At 42.5% G+C, this 20,729-nt stretch overlaps 1 protein-coding gene across 1 annotated transcript in view; it reads right to left on the bottom strand.

The window, feature by feature from the left end:
- Positions 1 to 1,018: 1,018 nt before the first annotated feature.
- CHP1 (calcineurin like EF-hand protein 1) overlaps positions 1,019 to 20,729 on the bottom strand; it is a 45,169-nt gene continuing 25,458 nt past the window's right edge. Inside the window, exons 5-7 of the mRNA XM_080809200.1 lie at positions 8,268 to 8,329; positions 3,172 to 3,294; positions 1,019 to 3,010 (exon numbers count right to left, since the gene is read on the bottom strand). Of these exons, the coding sequence (XP_080665326.1) occupies positions 2,957 to 3,010; positions 3,172 to 3,294; positions 8,268 to 8,329 (239 nt within the window). The 3' untranslated portion in view covers positions 1,019 to 2,956. The remainder of the gene's footprint in view (positions 3,011 to 3,171; positions 3,295 to 8,267; positions 8,330 to 20,729) is intronic.

Here is a 20,729-nt window from a genome sequence, read left to right as displayed (position 1 = left end):
TTCCCAAAAAGGACTGCTTGGTCCTTCATCTACTTTCCACTTTCACTGAATCCTAACGTTAGACTTAAAGTGAAACAAAGCTTAAACACCATGCAATTCATTTGTAACAGACTTTTGAAGCAGATGGATGGGAAAAGAGGGTATCGTGTTAGAATTTGTAGACCCGATTCCAGCTGTTATTACTGCTCTGAGTCCTGTGGCATGCCACTAACCCTAAAGAAAGCTATTCGCACCCTGCAGACGAGGCAGTCACTGAGTCTGGTTTTTTTTTCCTTAAGTAGGCTCCACAGCCAGCATGGAGCCCAGTGTGGTGCCCAGACTCATGACCCTGAGATCAAGACCCGAGCTGAGATCGAGTCAGGTGCTTAAGCAACTGAGCCACCCAGGCACCCCAAGTCCCTGGATCTTGAAGATGTGAAAAGCCATGTAATAACAGCTGGGTATAATATGTCACTGAGGCTGCACATGCACAAGGGGGTGGATGACTTAGTAACAAGCAATAAACACATAACCCATTTTTAGGCTTTTCTACATTTAAAAAGCCAATAAGTCCAGAACAGAAATGGAATCCTCCCTGGAGTGAGTGGGAAGTGGCCAAGGTAGCAAACCTGGGCCCAGAGGCACAGAGTGCTGACCCCTAGATAAACACCCCTACATCGTGTGTCAGGGCAGCAGCAGAGCAGACGTGCGTATTTGATGGCACAGACATAAACCTGAGTAAGAGAAACACGGTTTGGGATTTTAAAACTTGTAGGAGGGGACTGAGTTATATAAAATTCTTTAGGGGCGCCTGGGTGGCTCAGTGGGTTAAAGCCTCTGCCTTCAGCTCGGGTCATGATCCCAGAGTCCTGGGATCGAGCCCCACATCGGGTTCTCTGCTCCGTGGGGAGCCTGCTTCCTCCTCTCTCTGCCTGCCTCTCTGCCTACTTGTGATCTCTGTCTGTCAAATAAATAAAATCATAAAAAATAATAAAAATTAAAAAAAAATAAAATTCTTTAAAGACACATGGACAAAAAGTTTTTTGTTTTAACCACAAGTATTTATTGATGGATCAAAGAATACAATTTTAATGGAAACAATAAGGCACAACCGTGGATTAAAACAGTTTGCTATACAGCCAAAAGGAGGAAAAAGCCACATCTTAAGAACTTTAAATATGGAAGTCAAGGAGCCTCTGAAGTACCTCTCTAAAAGATCAGTGTCAGAAAATTCTTCCCCTTTCTACATTTACTATATTACATCACTTGATCACAAAGTCAGACTGATACTTCATCAAGAATTCCTCAGTCATTCATACTTGAGTCATCCAGCCTGGCCACTCCTGTTTGCCACTCTTCCCAATCCCTCTGCAGCATCTTGTTTTTGTTTTTAAGCAATTCCCTTCCTCAAGTATTGAGTGCACATCTTGGATAGCCTTCCAAAGCAAGGAAACAATGAAGCGAGCAAGCAATGCGTCAGAGACAATCAGCCAAGGGCAAACATATAGATGAGGAGACTGCTAAAGACAGGATCGCAACAGCCTGATTCGCTGAGGTCTATACTAAGCTGGAGGGGTAGAGAAGTTGCTCTGGCTCGTGCAGAGGCCTGTCACACCACCTCAGGTTGTGCCATTGATGCCAGACTCCTTGCTTCTAAGAGATGAGTAGTGGTTTACAAGAGGAGCTAGGAAGTCAATGTAACCAGGCGACTTCTGATAATAATACATTCAATGCTTTGGACCTCGTTCAGGAGCAGACTATGGCTTCCAGCCTTAACATTTGCCAAATGTAAAATTCATTGAGAATTTTGTGCAAAACTTCAAGACACTGAGGACAGTCTTTAAATCTCTTGGACTGGGATAAGGTAGGCACTTCCGTTAACACTGCTCATCCTATTTGGAAATGGGACATGAAACACATTCCAGGGCGCATAACACTGAGGCATAAACCATGGTGTAGAAATGGGGGTACGCCAGGGTTTTAGAGTGCCCGGGCTCCTTGATCAAAAAGCCATGAGGAAGTTCCCCAAGCGTATTGTCAGGGCAGCCATTCTGGTGGTGATGGTATCCCCAAACTAAGCAAACCTGCAGGTATATGGCCCTTTTCTGAGGAGTCAACACTGTACTAACAAGAGTAGCTATGTAGTTATGTATGTTGAGAACCAGAGGCCAGAGGTAGAGCGACCCGGGCGAGCCATCTAGAAGCCTTGGCTCTACACCGTGCACCAAGGCCGCCACCCTTCAACAAGAACACCTAACCAACAGTCCTTTGATGACAGAGCAGAGTGCAGGGGACCAAGAGATGATCATTCTTCAGAGAGAAGTGTTGGTTATGGAAAAGCTCCTGGAGAGGCAACATCCCAGAGACCCATTTAAGAATAAAGGTAGACAAAACCCGCCAGATCGCCGCACTACCCTGACAAGTCAGAAATACATTTCACTGGCACAGCTTGGGGTGCCAAGTAGAACAGGGGGACTGAAGCTTAGTGAAGAGCAGGGAGACTGAAGAACTAAGTGAATGGTATGTTGGGTGAAAGAGGAGGAGGAAGCAAAGGACATACAAAAAAGGCTGGAGGAGCATGCCGAAGCCTGGCTGGAGGGAAGGCAGTAAGGCTGTCATCTATATCCAGTGAAAGAGCTTTGCTGGTTGGTTCTTGGCATGGATTCCCTCTCTCACTTTTTCAGACTGGATGGACATATGGCCTTCAGCAGCAAACCAGGGGAGATGATATTCAGAAATGAAGATAACTGGCGAATGATACTGAACAGAAATGGATGGGGGTACCATTCTGTAATGCCCTGTTTATGCACCGAAGGCAGGTTTATGTTGACAGGACATGTCTGGGGTTGTCATGCAACAGCAGTAGTACTTTGGGAGAAGGGGAATGATGGGGTGGAGGTGGGGCTGGTGGATAGGACGACTCTTGAGTTCCAGTTCTTAAATACTAGAAAGCAGGGAACAGTTTGGTCTCAGTCCTTCAGTGAAGAAATCGGATGCTCATTTTCTGTTCTACGTCCACCTTCTCCAAAACCTGCAGGGGGAAAATAAACCCCAAACCCAATTATGGTTATGAAGGTCAAAACAGGAAATACTGTCCCAAGTTCTTATCTGAATGTTTTTCTCCCTCCCTCCTATGCAACAGAATTTCCCAACTTCTTCAGACTTTTTCAAACCAAGAGGGGACTGACTGACCTTAACAAATTCTGTGAACGATATGGCGCTGTCCCCATCCTGATCCGCTTCCTGGATGGTCCTGTCTGCGATGCTGCCCAGCTGCTCATCTGAGATGTTTACTCCAACCATCATACGAAGCACCTACAGGACCAAAAGCCACGAATTACAGGAGACCTGGGGGTCAGGAGGGCTCTTTTATTTTATTTTAAAACATTTTATTCATTTATTTGAGAGACAGAGTGTGAGAGAGCACGAGAGGGGGGAGGGTCAGAGGGAGAAGCAGACTCCCTGCTGAGCAGGGAGCCCGATGCCTGGATCCAAAGACCCTGGAATCATGACCTGAGCTGAAGGCAGACACTTCACTGATTGAGCCACCCAGGCACCCCAGGAAGACTCTTTTAAAAAAAGATTAAAGAAAAAGCCACTCCCACCCTCTTTTCCTTTGATGTCCTCAAATATAACAGCCAGAAAGCAGAAACCCTTGTCTTCTCATCTCGGCCATTCAAGACAATGAGATGAGCAGAACTCTCTGGCAAGGTCACTGGATAGGAAGGCAAAGCTTCACTGGGGGGAGAGTCCTTTGCATTTTGCTCTTCCATTACTTTTTGTCAGGAATACAGATAGATATGAGGCTCTGGTGGTACAGCAGTCATCCTGGGACCATGAGGTGAAAGTCCTCTGTGTTATGCACGCCAGAGCAAGAATACAGAAGCCCAGTTCCTGGACATCACATAGGTTCAGTATCAACCCAGATAATCTATTCCCAGACTTCTTGCTGCATGAGGCAAACTAGTTCCTTACTGGTGTAAGTCAGTTTGGGAGGGCTTTCTAGGAATCCCACAGGAATGCAGTCCTCTCCGAAGCAGTCCATTAACCCAGCTACTCCTAAAGCATAGCCAAGAAACGTAAAGATCTTTGAAGGGGTAAATGCTAACCCCTTCTTTTTAGAAAAACAACAAGCACATTTAAAGGACTGTAGTCAAGAGAATTTAACACGTTTCATCAAATTTGCTTCACACATAACAAGAAAAATTTTCCCCCAATTCTGCTAACATCTTCAGAGTGTAAATGTACTTTGAAAATTGTTACTTTAAGCAAAATAAGCAATGGTAGTGACATGATTTTTGGTGTGAAACGGGGGAAGGGTGCTTTTGTGATGCCTCACATCACTGCAGCCAGTCAACTCTGTCTTCAGAGCTAAGAGCTGAACTTTCCTACAGAAGAGAGAGCCCTTCTGGCCCAGCAGTTCACGGGCCTTCCTTTCCATCCTTCTCCAATCTCATGACATAGATTTTTAAAAAGTAAATCACAGGATTTTCTGAAAAGAAAAACAGAGCTGAAATACTGATTTGCGGGACGCCTGGGTGGCTCAGTTGGTTAAGCAGCTGCCTTCGGCTCAGGTCATGATCCCAGCGTCCTGGGATCGAGTCCCACATAGGGCTCCTTGCTTGGCGGGGAGCCTGCTTCTCCCTCTGCCTCTGCCTGTGCTCGCTCTCTCTCTCTCCCTCTCTCTCTCTGACAAATAAATAAATAAAATCTTAAAAAAAAATTTTTTTTTGAAATACTGATTTGCATCAATACTGGTTATTTCTTTTTACAAACTGATTCTTGAAAATTGGAAGTTGTACATTTGGGAGTACAAAGACAGACACTGGAAGGATTAATAAAAAGAGGCATCCTTGGGGCACCTGGGTGGCCCAGTTTGTTAAGCGTCTGACTCTGGGTTTTAGCTCAGGCCATGATCTCAGGGTTGTGAGATGGAGCCCCACACTGAGGGGGGCCCATTCTCTCTCTCCCTCTCGTCTGTCCCTCTCTCCATATGCGCACGTGCGCACACACACACAAACTCTCTCTCAAAACAAATAAATTTTTTTTTAAAAAAGAGGCAATTCTGGCAAAAATACAGAATGGCCAAGCCATTTACCATTTTCCCTGATTGTGTGTGGCTGACCAGACAAATTCATCCTCATATAGCAGCTTCTTCAGATCTCAGTCCCATTTTTCTCTGAAGTATTTTATTTTTAGAATTAGAGAACTGCACGGAGCATGTGTGCTCTGTGGGGAGAGGAGTGGTGTTGTCTGAACAATCACTCATTCAGGCTGTTAACGAGGACAAGAGCATCTAGAAGTGGCTTGATCTAGTTCCCAGCAACCAGTGGCCCTCACTGTCTGCCAGACCTCTGTGCCCAGTCATCTCTCAACAGAGTTACTCAGCGTTCCACATGGGAATTTGATTAGCAAACAGGACTTTTATTATTACTACATTTTTTTAAATAAAGATTTTCCTTATTTGACAGAGACACAGCGAGAGAGGGAACACAAGCAGGAGGAGTGGGAGAGGGAGAAGCTGGCTTCCCGCCAAGCAGAAAGCCCAATGTGGGGGCTCGATCCCTGGACCCTGGGATCATAACCTGAGCTGAAGGCAGACGCTTAAGGGCTAAGCCATCCAGGCACCCCTACTACTTGTTTTCTTTCCTTTTCTTTTTAAGATTTATTTATTTATTAGAGAGAGAAAAGAGAGAGCAGAAGCAGGGGGAGGTACAGAGGGAGAAAGACAATCTCAAGCAGGTTCCCTGGTTAGCATGGAGCCAGACATGGCGCTCAAGCCCATTACCCCCATCACGACCTGAGGTGAAATCAAGAGTTGGACACTCAACTGACTGAGGCAGGCACCCCTATTATTACTACTTGCTAATGTCTGTAAGGTTTGTTGTTTATTCTTTATATCAGTGTAAGAAAGCTCCCTTTTATCTCTGTTTTTCTAAGAACTATTTTTTTTAAAATATGAAACACTTCACAGATTTGTGTGTCATCCTTGCATAGGGCCATGCTAATCTCTATATTGTTCCAATTTCACTATATATGAGGCCGAAGTGAGCACTTGCTAAGACTTTTTTAAAAAATCATGAATGGATGATGAATTTTATCACTTTTTTTTTTTATCACTTTTTTTTTTAAGATTTTTTTTTTAAATTTATTTGACAGAGAGAGATCACAAGTAAGCAGAGAGAGAGAGAGAGAGAGAGAAGCAGGCTCCCCGCTGAGCAGAGAGCCCAACGCGGGACTCGATCCCAGGACCCCGAGATCATGACCTGAGCCAAAGGCAGCGGCTTAACCCACTGAGCCACCCAGGTGCCCCTCAAATACTTTTTTTTAAATAAAGATTTTATTTATTTGACAGAGATCACACATAGGCAGAGAGGCAGGCAGAGAGAGAGGGGGAAGCAGGCTCCCCGCTGAGCAGAGAGCCTGATGCAGGGCTTGATCCCAGAACCCTGGGATCATGACCTGAGCTGAAGGCAGAGGCTTTAACCCACTGAGCCACCCGGGCGCCCCATCAAATACTTTTATTCTGCGGAAAAGACCACGGAATTCTACTTTAATCTGGTAAGGTGGCAAAATTGATTGATTGATTTTCCAATTTTAAATTTGAATTCCTGATTTAAATCCACCTTGGCTAAAATCCAGCCTCCTTTTTATACACTGCTAGATTCAATGTGTCAGTATTTTGTTTAGAAGTTTTACATCTATGTGCATAAAAGAGATTGTGCTGTAATTTTCTTTACTTATGCAGTCTTCACAAGGTTTTCACATCAAAGCTATGCTAGCCTCATAGAGTAGAGCAACTTACCTATTATAGTGTAATTGATAAACAAATAAACTATACATATTTAAAATATGCAGTCTGTTCCATTTTGACGTATGTAGACACATGTAAAACTATCACCACAATCAAGATAAGGGACATATCCATCATCCCCAAAAGTTCAACCAGGACTTTTTATATAAAAATTACACCAGGAAAATAGCCACTCAGCCTTCCCTTAGGATAAACTCATCACAAACTTTTAAATATCCACTGAATAGTTAAGAACTATGCATCATAAAATATTTTGGATACGGCAGTGTCTAACAAGGCAAACTTTGTTTTCTTCTCACTTTGCTAAGATACTCATATCCTCTTCCTGCTAGGATAAAACTAGTTCTCTGTCATCACAGCAGTCCATGGACATGTTTGTCCTAAAGTCACTTCAGGCCTGAGGAACACTCTAGTGGCACTGACTGGCACTCCGGCATATGATCTCCTCACCCCCACCTCTGGTTTTTTGTTTTTGCCTCTGGCTTTTTTTTATCCTAATAATAGAAAATAAATCAATCCACCACTCCCAAAAATCTTTCTGGCAGCCAGATCTTCTGGGTCAGAGGATGAAAACATTCAACTACAAAAGGACTGCCTCTGTCTTTTCTCCTCAGAACAGAGCAGTCCATATATAGCCCTTTTCAAAAAGTACATTCCTCTCAATGAGGATATCCCCAATTCAAAAGCAAAGAACACTAACACTGACCTGCAGACTGTTTTGAATTTTGCTCAGACACAGAAATGTTGGTCCTTAATCTGGCCTGAGTAATTTTCAGCTTAGCAGACTTCTCAAGACACCGAATGAGTTCAGATTTATTTGGGGGTGAGTGGAACCCACTTTATTTTTTAGTAAATTGAAATAGACAAATCTTAGGAAATTCCTGAATGTATTAGCTTCCTAGGGTCCTCCAGAATCATTAATATTAAATAAAAGAAAAAAGGAGAACTTTCTCCCCTCTAAACTTGTATTTAAGGAAGTGGGGAAGACAAGAGGAAGACAATGCTAGGAGGATGAAATTCTAGTCACTGCTAGTGGGAGGGGAGGGAATTGTTCTCAGGAGGAACAAAGGACAGCAGTCGGCTCTGTACACCGGCCTGGCAACAATTCCTTGACTCCTATGTCAAGCTCAAGGACAGGTGGGACAGCAGCATTTACCTAAGTATCATCAGAATGACGTGGATGTCAATAAGCTGATATAACAATAATGGAACTATCTGACTTAGACCATCTCCAATAGTGCAAGTAAAAGACGTTAAATTGGCTTTTAAACAACAAAAACATGTATTTTCGAGAACTCAATGAGCCAATGCGCATTTCCCCGGGATCATCGGGCTCTGCCTTATATCTAAGGTGGTACTCTGCACCAGCAGGTGTTATAAAGAAACACTTGCTGAAACAACAATTCCCACCCAAAAGGACAAGCAGGCAGAGCCCAAAAAAGTTGTACACAACCATGGCAGCTCTCCAACATACCTGTAACAGCTCATCACGGGAAATCTTGTCATCTTTATCCAAGTCATAGAGTCGAAAAGCAACTGGTAGGGGAAAACAAGAAGTTACTGGAAATTAGTAGTGTTTTGCCCCTTCTCAAGGAAGTAAATTTGTAAAGAAGACTAGATAGAAAACTGACAGCAAATACTGTTTCAAGAGTAACTGACATGACTTCCAGAGCTTTTAAAGACATTGTAACATTTAAGAAACTGAAATGCATCTCCTAGTTGCTGACTTCTTAACCCTCATAAAATAGGGCCCCTCTTCAGGCAAATCAGAAAACTTAATAAAAAGAAACAACTGAATTTTTTTTTTTAACCTTAGAATGTTAAAAAAAAAAAAATCTGTAAGTGGTTCTATACGTGAGGTCATCTCACAAAACCCGCCAAGTCTACTGTGCACCGTGCGGAGGGAGCCAGGAACAGGAGCCCTGCAGGCGAAGGAGCTGACCACACAAAGTATTGTTCTGGGAAAACGGCCACTCTGGCAAATCTGTGCCACGTTTCAAGTAACGGCCTTCCATGTTGGAACCCTGAAAGTGAAGAACTTCACTTTCAAATAAAAATGCCAAGAATTTGATGGTCTTCTGGCCTTATCATGTTTCTCTCCCTTTAATATCATGTCAGTCTTCTGGAAACTAGAATGAGAGAATTCAGAAGAGCAAAAATCATTCAGACAGTGCCACGTTGCTGAAGAGCTACCAGGTGAGGAGTGTCCTACCACTGGATGATTTTACTGGCAACCGTGAGAATGTCATCACACTGAGGAAGTGACTGCCTTGTAATTATAGCTGAATCGAGTGTGGTTTTGAGGCTCAGAATCACAGTATGCTACTAAGATTTTTGGGGTTTGGTACGATGCTATGAATACTCGAAGGCCAAAACACACTGTTCTAATTACTGAGATACAGATGTAGATCTTCTCCTCTGCAGCTCATGATCCTCTCACTTTAATACATTTGCAATGTTATCATACCTATGAAATGCTGGGGAACAAAAACTATGGCAGTTATGCCTTTCTGGTTCAAGTAACATTTAAACATGGTCCTGAAAGACAGACAAATCTGACGACAGGTGGGATTCTAGGCAGAGCTTATACTAGACACAAAGGCATTAGAACATGGATGAATATCTCAGTGTTGAAACATTACCCCTCTCCTCCCTGCCCTTCTCTGCCAAAAAGGAGTGAGTCTACTAAAAGTTCAAGTAAAAATTTTATAAGACTTTAACTTACTTGCTGTAAGGTACATATCTGAATTCTAGAGGGGGAGGGGCACCTAGCTGGCTCAGTTGGTTTAGCATGTGACTCTTGATCTCCGGGTTGTGAGTTCAAGTTCCACATTGGGTATAGAGATTACTTAAATAAATAAACTTAAAAAGAGTCCAGAGGGGGAAATAACTAGGAGACTTTCTCTAATGTTTGCTTTAATTTGGTTAGTTGATTAACTTTATATCAAATTTGAGAATTTGTATGCTTAGGAGGTTTAGATCACAAAGGAAAGAGGACAAGGATCATTACTACTCCTAAAGGAGTATTTTTTTTTTTTAAGATTTTATTTATTTATTTGGAAGAGAGCGAGAGCCCAAGAAGGGGAGACTAGCAGAGGGAGAGGGAGAAACAGACTCCCTGCTGAGCAGGGAGCCCAGTGCAAAGCTCGATCTCAGGACCTAGAGATCATGACCTAAGCTGAAGGCAGACACTTAACTGACTGAGCCACCCACATGCCCCTGGAATATGTGTTTAATATACTCCCCAGACAGTGAACACACAGACACACACATACCTGTATATGTTGTCAAGTTTAAAATACATGAAATGTGTTACCTACTAAGCACTCTACAGGATGATTTCAGAATGGAAATATGTTTGCTATATAAACCATAAACATCTGTTTCCGAATTTTTTATTTAAACCACCATTTATTTTCATTTTTATATGAAATTTTAAAAAGATTTTATTTATTTATTTATTTGACAGAGAGAGAGGGAGAGAGAGAGAGATCACAAGTAGGCAGAGAGGGAGGGGGAAGCAGGCTCCCCGCTGAGCAGAGAGCCCAACTCGGGGCTCGATCCCAGGACCCTGAGATCATGACCTGAGCCGAAGGCAGAGGCTTATTAACCCACTAAGCCACACAGGCACCCTTATTTTCATTTTTTTAAAATTAATCTCCACACCCAATGTGGGGTTCACACTCGTGATGCCCAGATCAAGAGTGCCATGCTGTATGACTGAGCTAGCCAGGAGCCCCTGTTTCTGAATTTTTAAATCAGGTAACTGTTATAACACATCTCCTGCCAAGGTATTTACAGAAGCCTGAACTGCTAATTCCCTTTTTTCTTTTCTTTTTCTAAGATTTATTTATTTATTTTAGAGAGAGCGGGAGAGAGAGAACAAGTGGGAGTAGGGAGAGGAGCCGAGGGAGAGAGAGAAATTTTTCAGTAGACTCTGCTGAGCGTGGAGCCTAACACAGGGCTTGATCCCAGGACCTTGTGATCATGACCTGAGCTGAAAAGTCAGATGCTTAACTGAATGAGCCCCCCAGATGCCCCTGAAACCGGTAATTCTTTTTTTTTTTTTTTAAGATTTTATTTATTTATTTGACACAGAGAAATCACAAGTAGGCAGAGAGGCAGGCACAGAGAGAGGGGGAGGCAGGCTCCCTGCAGAGCAGAGAGCCTGATGCGGGGCTCAATCCCAGGACCCTGGAATCATGACCTGAGCTGAAGGCAGAGGCTTTAACCCACTGAGGCACCCAGGCACCCCGAAACTGGTAATTCTTAAAATTCAGCTTCCAAAGACTGAATGTTTGTATCCCTCCCCCCGCCCTCGCCAAATTCCCATGTTGGCTCTCAATTCCCAGTGCAATGTTATTAGGAGGTGAGGCCTTTGGGAGGTAATTAGGTTTGGATCAGGTCCTGAGAATGGGGCCCTCATGATGGAATTAATGCCCTTATAAAAAGAGGAGACAGGAAATTTCTCCTCCTCTGTCTCTACCTCCCTCCCCATATAACGATACAGGAAGAAAAAGGGGGCCCTTCTGGGTGAAGCTAGAAGACCCTCACCAAGAACCTGAGTGGGCACCCTGTTCTCAGACTTCCAGACTCCAGAAATGTGAGAAACGTCTGTTGTTTAAACCACCCAGTCTATGGTGCTTTGTTACAGCAGCCCGAGCAGAGGAAGCTATCAGCAGAGAGATAAATGCAGCGATTACCTGATAGGACCTTTGAAGAAAAACCGCAGCATTAGTAGTGGTTTCTTAACTGACGTGGATTCCTATCAGGCAGTTCTGGCCCCGAACCAGCAGAAACATTTTCCCCAAGATAACGAATGGTCAAGTGCGTAAATGACTGAGCCATTTTAACATTTGTCTCTTTACTCTTCTCATCTCTCTTTTAGCTCCCCCTTCTTGGTCCTATGATTTGGACTCCCCCAATCCAGAGCTATCTTCTTGCATCTCTGCTTCCATGGTTTTATTTTATTTTATTTTTTTAAAAGATTTTATTTATTTATTTGAGAGACAGAGATCACAAGCAGGCAGAGAGAGAGAAAGGGAAGCAGGCTCCCTGCCGAGCAGAGAGCCCGATGTGGGGCTCGATCCCAGAACCCTGGGATCATGACCTGAGCCGAAGGCAGAGGCTTTAACCCACGGAGCCACCCAGGCACCCCCATGGTTTTAATTAAACGCTTTCTAGTGCTCGTGATTCCCGAATGTCTAACTCCAGCATGGACGTCTCCTCTGAGCTCCTGACATTGATGTCAAAGCGATATCGTGCACTGGTTAAGACTCTGGCTCTGCTGAATTCTGGCTCTGAGGGTTATGAGCTGTGTGAACCTGAACAAGTTACTTGACCTCTTGGTGCCTCAGTTGCCCAAAAGGTGTAAGCAAAATGAGGATAACAGAATTCACCTCACGAGGCTGTAAGGACTGAATGAGTTAGTATACAAGAAGCACTCTAAACAGTGCAGGGCACCCAGTAGGTGCTTAATAAATCTCACCTACCTGCCACTACCTCTGTCCCCTCCTTTCACAACACTCAGTTCTTTCTTGGTAAAGCTTTGTTCTCTGAACATTCCAAGTACTCATTTATCCTGGTTGTTCCCTGTGCCTGGAGCTATTTTCTGTTCTTTGCATGTCTGGCTCATTCTTAACTCAGAGAGACTTTCTTTCACTCATAACTCCTTCTAATGCAGTGGCACCCCTCACTGCTTTCTCACCTCACCTTATCCATTTCCTTCACAAGACTTGCCACAATTATAAAGTTTGTTTCTTCATCTGTCACTTCTTCTTTTTTTAGAAGTAGGCTCCATGCCCAGAATGGAACACAATATGGGGCCTGAACTCACCACGACTCTGAGACCTAAACCTGAGCCAAGATAGAGAGTGGGACACTTAACTGACAGAGCCACCCAGGCGCCCCCATCTGTCTTTTTCAGTGTAGCCTGTCTCCCTTATTAGATTGTAAGCTCTATGAAAGCAAAGACCTTATCTGATTTATGCATTACTGTATCATGGGACTAAATTAGTGCCTGGTATATAGTAGTTGCTCAAACATTTGCTTAATGAAAGACCAAATGAATGATCTCAAATTTTTACCTTTTAATCAGATTCTTAAAAAACAAAACAAAACAGTGGTTAAAATACACATAAAATGTACTATTTTGACTCTTTCACAATGTTCAGTTAAAGCACTTTCACACTGTTGTGTAACCACCACCACCGACCATCTCCAGATGAAGAAATACTTCTCATCTTCCCTGTGGAACTCTGACCCATTAAACAGTAATTCCCAATTTCCCCCTGACTCTAGTCCCTGACAACCTTTTATGAATTTGGGCTACTTTAGGAACCTCATATAAGAAGAATCAAACAATATTTATCTTTTTGTCTGGCTTTTTTTTTTTTTTTTTTGCATTACCCACGTAGCATGTAGCAGAATCTCCTTCTTTTGAGGCCAAATGTTCCATTCTATGTATATAACGCATTTTGTGTATCTTTTCATCTTTCGGTGGACATTTGGGTTGCTTCTACCTTTTAGCTGTTGTAAATATGCTGCTCACTGTTTCTTCTTGACTACTCTCCCTAACTCCACTTTACAATATTCCCCATCATCCAAATAAAAGAGCTTCACGCAGACTCACTTCCCACATCATTCATTATGTGTTATAAAAAAAAATTCAAGGGCGCCTGGGTAGCTCAGCTGGTTAAAGATCTGTCTTTGGCTCAGATTGTGGTCCCGTGGTCCTGGGATCCTGGGATCCTGGGATCGGGCCCCATGTTGGGCTCCCTGCTCAGCAGGGAGTCTGCTTCTCCCTCTGCCCCCCTTCCTGCTCATGCTCTTGTTCTCTTTCAAATAAATAAAAAGTCTTAAACAAACAAAACTTCAATAATTTAAGAAAATAATTACAACATCGACAGGGAAGCTCATAGACCTCTCCCTTCGCATAAGGTGGGTGGTCCATTTCATACAAGACATTATAACCTCCCTAATTTGAAGAGGAAAGCAATCAGGAACCATTCCTCTGAGACAAGGAGATTAGTACTATGTGTGCTTGGGCGTGTGCCTACATAGGTACAGTTCAGCCCTGGTGGTTGCCCTTGACATAATGGTCCGACTTCATTCTCTTGCCTGTGGATATCCAACCTTCTCAGCACCATTTGTTCAAAAGGCTGTCTGTTCTCTTTCTACTGACTAGTCTTGGCACTCTTGTCAAAAATCAATTGACAGGGGCGCCTGGGTGGCTCAGTGGGTTAAGCCTCTGCCTTCGGCTCAGGTCATGATCTCAGGGTCCTGGGATCGAGCCCCACATCGGGCTTTCTGCTCAGTAGGGAGCCTGCTTCCCCCTCTGTCTCCGCCTGCCTCTCTGCCTACTTGTGATCTCTCTCTCTCTATCAAATAAATAAAATCTTAAAAAAAAAAAAAATCAATTGACAAAGTGGGGCACATGGGTGGCTCAGTCGTTAGGCATCATTTGCCTTTGGCACAGGTCATGATCCCAGCGTTCTGGGATCCAGCCCTGCAATGAGCTCTCTGATCAGCAGAAAGCCTGTTGCTCCCTCTCCTGCTCCCCCTGCTTGTGTTTCCTCTCTCGCTGTGTCTCTTTCTGTCAAATAAATAAATAAAATCTTAAAATACTGTTAACTTTTTTCAAAGAAATGGAACAAATAATCCTAAAATTTGTGTGGAACAAGAAAAGACCTCGAACAGCAAGAGGAATGTTGAAAAAGAAAACCAAAGCTGGTGGCATCAAAATTCCAGACTTCAAGTTCTATTACAACGCTGTAATCATCAAGACAGTATGGTACTGGCAAAAAAACAGACACACAGATCAATGGAATAGAACACAGAGCCCTGAAATGGACCCTCAACTCTATGGTCAGCTAATCTTCGACAAAGCAAGAAAGAATGTCCAATGGAAAAGACAGTCTCTTCAACAAATGGTGTTGGGAAACTGGACACAGCATTCTTCTGCCACAAGCAGAAGAATGAAACTGGACCATTTCCTTACACCACACATGAAAACAGACTCAAAAGGAATGAAAGGCCTAAGGTGAGACAGGAATCCATCAAAATCCTTGAGGAGAACACAGGCTGCAACCTCTTCCAACCTCAGCTGCAGCAACTTCTTCCTAGAAACATCGCCAAAGGCAAGGGAAGCAAGGGCAAAAATGAACTATTGGGATTCATCAAGATAAAAACCTTTTGCACAGCAAAGGAAAAGACAACTGACAGAATGGGAGAAGATATTCGCAAATGACATATCAGATAAAGGGCTAGTATCCAAAATCTATAAATAAACTTTCAAGGTCAATACCCAAAGAACAAATAATTCAATCAAGAAAAGGGGAGAAGACCTGAACAGACATTTCTGCAAAGACATGCAGATGGACAACAGACACATGAAAATGTGCTCAATACCACTTGGCATCAGAGAAATACAAGTCAAAACCTCAATGAGATACTACTTCACACCAGTCAGAATGGCTAAAATTAACAAGTCAGGAAACAACAGATGTTGGTGAGGACGCGGAGAAAGTGGAACCCTCTTACACTGTTGGTGGGAATGCAAGCTGGTGCAGCTACTCTGGAAAACAGTATGTAGGTTCCTCTATGAAGGCAGAGCTACCCTACAACCCAGCAATTGCACTAGTGGGTATTTACACTGAAGATACAAATATAGTGATCCGAAGGGGCACATGCACCCCAATGTTTATAGCAGCAATGTCCACAATAGTCAAACTATGGAAAGAGCCTAGATGACCATCGACAGATGAATGGATAAAGAAGATGTGGTGTATATATACACAATGGAATACTATGCAGCCATCAAAAGATGAAATCTTGTCTTTTGCAACGATGTGGATGGAACTAGAAGGTATTATGCTAAGTGAAATAAGTCAGTCAGAGAAAGACAATTATCATATGATCTCACTGATATGAGGAATCTGAGAAACAAGACAGGATCATATGGGAAGGGAGGGAAAAATGAAACAAGATGAAGCCAGAGAGGGAGACAAACCATAAGAGACTCTTAATCTCAGGAAACAAACTGAGGGCTGCTGGAGGGGAAGGTAGTGGGAGGGATGGGGTGGCTGGATGATGGACACTGGGGAGTGTATGTGCTATGGTGAGCACTGTGAACTATGTAACACTGATGAATTACAGACCTGTACCCCTGAAACAAATAATACATTGTATGTTATTTTATTTAAAAAAAAATCTTTTAAAAAACAATTAATTAATTAAACAAATCTTTTTTTAAAAAGCATTCTACAAGATGTCCTTTTCTTCTTGAACAGGGAATTAACTACCCATTATTCTTATGTAAATATCTCTTGTTAAAAATTCTTCCCAGGGTACCTGGATGGCTCAGTTAACAACATCTGATTCTTGGGGCACCTGGGTGGCTCAGTGGGTTAAAGCCTCTGCCTTCGGCTCAGGTCATGATCCCAGGGTCCTGGGATCGAGCCCCGTGTCGGGCTCTCTGCTCAGCGGGGAGCCTGCTTCCTCCTCTCTCTCTGCCTGCCTCTCTGCCTACTTGTGATCTCTCTCTCTGTCAAATAAATAAATAAAAAAAATATTTAAAAAAAAAAAAACATCTGATTCTTGATTTTGGGGAAAAAAAAAATTTCCTTTTGGGACACCGGGGGGCTCAGTCCATTAAGTGCCTGACTCTTGATTTCAGCTCAGATCAGGATGGTCCTGAGACTGAGCCCCCAGCTGAGCTCTGAGATTGGCAAGTAGTGAGCTTCTCTCCTTCTCCCTCTGCCCCTCCCCCAGTTCATGTACACGTGCTCCAAAATAGATAAAATCTTTAAAGAAAATGGTTATGATTGGGAACCTGGGTGGCTCAGTGGGTTAAAGCCTCTGCTTTCGGCTCAGGTCATGATCCCAGGGTCCTGGGATCGAGTCCCGCATCGGGCTCTCTGCTCAGCGGGGAGCCTGCTTCCTCTGCTCTCTCTGCCTGCCTCTCTGCCTACTTGTGATCTCTGTCTGTCAAATAAATAAATAAAATCTTTAACAAAAAAAAAAATAAATAAAAAGAAAAAAGAAAAAAGAAAATGGTTATGATGATAAATATTAGGGTAACCCTCTCAGGTCTTCTCCCTCTTCAAGAGCTTTGTACCATCACTTTACTAACACTCCATAAACTTTGCTTTGCTGCCCACCAAAAAAAAAAAAAAAAAAAAAAAAAAGATGATGAATTCTGTTAAGTATTTTTTTTTTACCATAATTAAAAAAAAACTTCCTCAGTGCCCTTGAACTTCTAGGTACTTTATCATAAATGTGCTTTAGTATATTTCTGGGATCCAAAATGAAATATGGTTCCTAAAATGTATTCTCTTTAGCATAGAGTGGGATTACCATTATGCTCATTCTGTTCTTATGGCCTGATACTACATGACTCTGAGGTGAGGGTCAAGGTACTGCAAGTCAGGCAGTCACCGTGTACAGTGGCTGCATCTTGGATTTATTCCTTAGGTCTTGTTTAAACATGCAGCCGGACCCAAGTGTAGCACTCTAGAATATCCCTTACAGCATTCATTTTATTAGATTGAGTCGAACTTTTTCCAGCCTATCAGTATTTCTTTTGCTTCTGATTCTATAGTATTTTATCTTCACTATACCTCCAAGTTTACAGTCAACCAGAAACTGGTTTGTTAGTGAATTCTAATTTCTTCTCTCAAGACTAAACACTACTTGAGACAAAGCCTGTTTCACTATGTGATACACCTGTAACTTCTATTTTATATGTCAACTATACTTCCATAATAATAATAATAATAATAATAATTTTTAAAAGACACAGAGCTGTTCCACAGCCTTCAATGTTACATCTATTATTTAACAAATAATTGGGACGCCGGGGTGGCTGAGTTAGTTAAGCGTCCCACTCTTGGTTTTGGCTCAGGTGATATCTCTAGATCCTGAGATGGGACCCCGCATCAGGTTCTATGCTGAGCAGGGAGCTGGCTTGGGGATTCTCTCCCTTTGCCCCTCCCCCTGCTCATGGATGACACACGCGCACTCTCTCTCAGATAAATAAATAAATCTTGAAATAAATAAATAACAAAGAAGCACATCTGTTACTCTGTCACAAAGTTGCCTTAATACTTTGGCAATTGGGGAGTCTGGGTGGCTCAGCCAGTTAAGGGACTGCCTTTGGCTCAGGTCATAATCCCAGGGTCCCAGGACTGAGTCCCGCATCAGGCTCCCTGCTCAGTGGGGAGTCTGCTTCTCCCTCTGACCTCCTCTCCTCTCATACCCTCTCTCACTCTCAAATAAATAAAATCTTTAAAAAAGAAATACTTTGGCAACTGCATTTCAATATAATTGGTTTCCTTTATAATCCTATGTATTTGCTTTTATGGTTTCAAAAGTATTCTGAGATGGGGTCAGTAGGATTCACTAGACTGCCAAAGAAATTCATGACTTAAAACAAACAGAGTCCCCCCAACCCCAAAAGTAGAGCTCATGCAGAGAGGGAATTCAGGTAACCGGTATGTGTTAGGTCTGATGACCTTTAAAGTCTCCTCTAATCCTGGATTAGAAAAGCAAGCATAGTTTCATTCTGTGCTTTCACAGCAGCACAGAACGTCTCTTAATGGTCTCCTTAACCGACTCACTTGATTCAGGGATTCTCTCCCTCCCTCTGCAAATCGTTCCAACTGACGTGGTGGCACACTGCGTACTTGTAGCTAATGGGCAACACCTGAGTGTCCACTCCACCAGCTACCCTGGAGGCTCTCCAAGAGTCAGGTGTATATATGACCTACAACTGGGCTATCGGTACTGTTAGTAAAAACTACATATGGGGCACCTGGGTGGCGAAATCGTTAAGCGTCTGCCTTCGACTCAGGTCATGATCCCGGGGTGCCGGGATCGAGCCCCACATCAGGCTCTCTGCTCAGCAGGAGGCCTGCTTCTCCCTCTCTCACTCCCTCTGCTTCTGTTCCCTCTCTCTCACTGTCTCTCTCTGACAAATAAATAAAAATCTTAAAAAAAAAAAAAACTACATATAATTAACAAAAAGTGAAACATGTATATAAAAACAAAATTATTGTTTCTGAGAAAATTACTTCTGAGAGACTCAAAATTAAGTTACCGGAAATAAAAAAACAAACACCTGCTACTAATGTAAAGTATGGCAGAACAAGCATAAGAGATTAAGGAAAAATGTAAACAGAAAGATTCTATTTTTGGAATGCTTTATGAGTATCTTTGAGCTCTTTTTCCACTTAAAAGAAACTGCAACCAGAAACCTCAGACTATATACATTATAGATGTGCTCTATATAAAACGTTATACAACTCCCATCAGCAGACTTTTACAAAAACAAATAAAACCCCAAAATTCTTAGTCCCACACCAAAAGATCGGGCAGTTGAATATGTTTTTAAATATTTTAAGATAAATTTAAAAAAAAATGAAATCTTGCAGTTTGCAATGAAGTGGATGGAACTAGAGGGTATTATGCTGAGTGAAGTAAGTCAATTAGAGAAAGACAATTATCATATGATCTCACTCATATGTGGAATTTAAGAAACAAAACAGGAACATAGGGGAAGAGAGAGAAAAAAATAAAACAAGATGAAATCAGACAGGGAGAAAAACCTTAAGAGAGACTTCATCATAGAAAACAAACTAAGGGTTCCTGGAGGGGAGGAAGGGGGATGGAAGGATGGGGTAACTGTACATTAAGGAGGGCATGTGATGTAATGAGCATGAGATATTATATAAGACTGATGAATCACTGATCTCTAACCTCTGAAACCAGTAATACATTATATGTTAATTAATTTAATTTAAATAAATAATAAATATTTCAAGGTAAAATAAAATATTAAACCATGTATCCTCTTCTGTGATTCTATGGTAGAGCTGGGTTTTCCAATTTTTTTTTAAAGATTTTATTTATTTATTTGAGAGAGAGAGAGAGAGAGAGAGAGAGAGAGAGCATGAGAGGGGAGAAGGTCAGAGGGAGAAGCAGACTCCCTGTGGAGATGGGAGGCCAATGTGGGACTCCAGGATCATGACCCGAGCCGAAAGCAGTTGCTGAAACAACTGAGCCACCCAGGCACCCCCAATTATTATTTTAGTCCTGGTCTGACAACACCGAGTAAGAAAATTTCTATTATGCTAATGTCAGAATCAGGCAAACATGTACTAAACATGAGCTGAAACCCTTAAAACGCTGAGAAACAGGCTTTGTCTCAAGTAGTCTTGAAAGAAGAAATCAGAATTCATGGGGCACCTGGGTGGCTCAGTGGCTTAAACCTCTGCCTTCGGCTCGGTTCACAGTCTCAGGGTCCTGGGATCAAGCCCCTCATCGGGCTCTCTGCTCAGTGGAGAGCCTGCTCCCTGCTCTGCCTCTGCCTGCGTCTCTGCCTACTTGTGATCTCTCTCTGCCAAATAAATAAAAATTAAAAAATAAAAAAAAAACTTAAAAAAAAAAAAAGAAATCAGGGTGCCTAGGTGGCTCAGTGGGTTAAGCCTCTGCCTTTCATGGTCTCAGGGTCCTGGGATCTAGTCCCGGATCAGGCTCTCTGCTCAGTAGGGAGCCTGCTTCTCTCTCTGCCCACTTGTGATCTATCTCTCTGTCAAATAAATAAATAAAAATCTTAAAAAAAAAAAGAAATCAGAATTCACTAACAAAGTATTCAATACATTTGAGAACAATTCATTGGAGTTCTATTTTCTTCTACATTGCTTTGTTTGTACTTAAGTTTTCCGCTCATTAAGGTACATGATATTGTGGTAAAGAAGAACAGTATTTTACTATTTTGGTTCAAAAATCTTCCCTGTCTTGTGTAACAAAACTTATCTCAGTGCTTCTGAAACTCTTTACCCGAAATATCGAGAGAGGAGTAAAATCATTGTCCCCTAGCCACGGAGATCTGACGATGTGGCCCAAAGGTCACGAGTTAAAAGTTTAAGACTCATGT

The sequence above is a fragment of the Martes martes genome (genome assembly GCF_963455335.1).
Source record: "Martes martes genome assembly, chromosome: 7".
In the NCBI taxonomy this organism is placed as follows: Eukaryota; Metazoa; Chordata; class Mammalia; order Carnivora; family Mustelidae; genus Martes; species Martes martes.
Note: the sequence above shows the minus strand (reverse complement) of the source record. Positions and strands in the feature narration are given on the sequence as shown.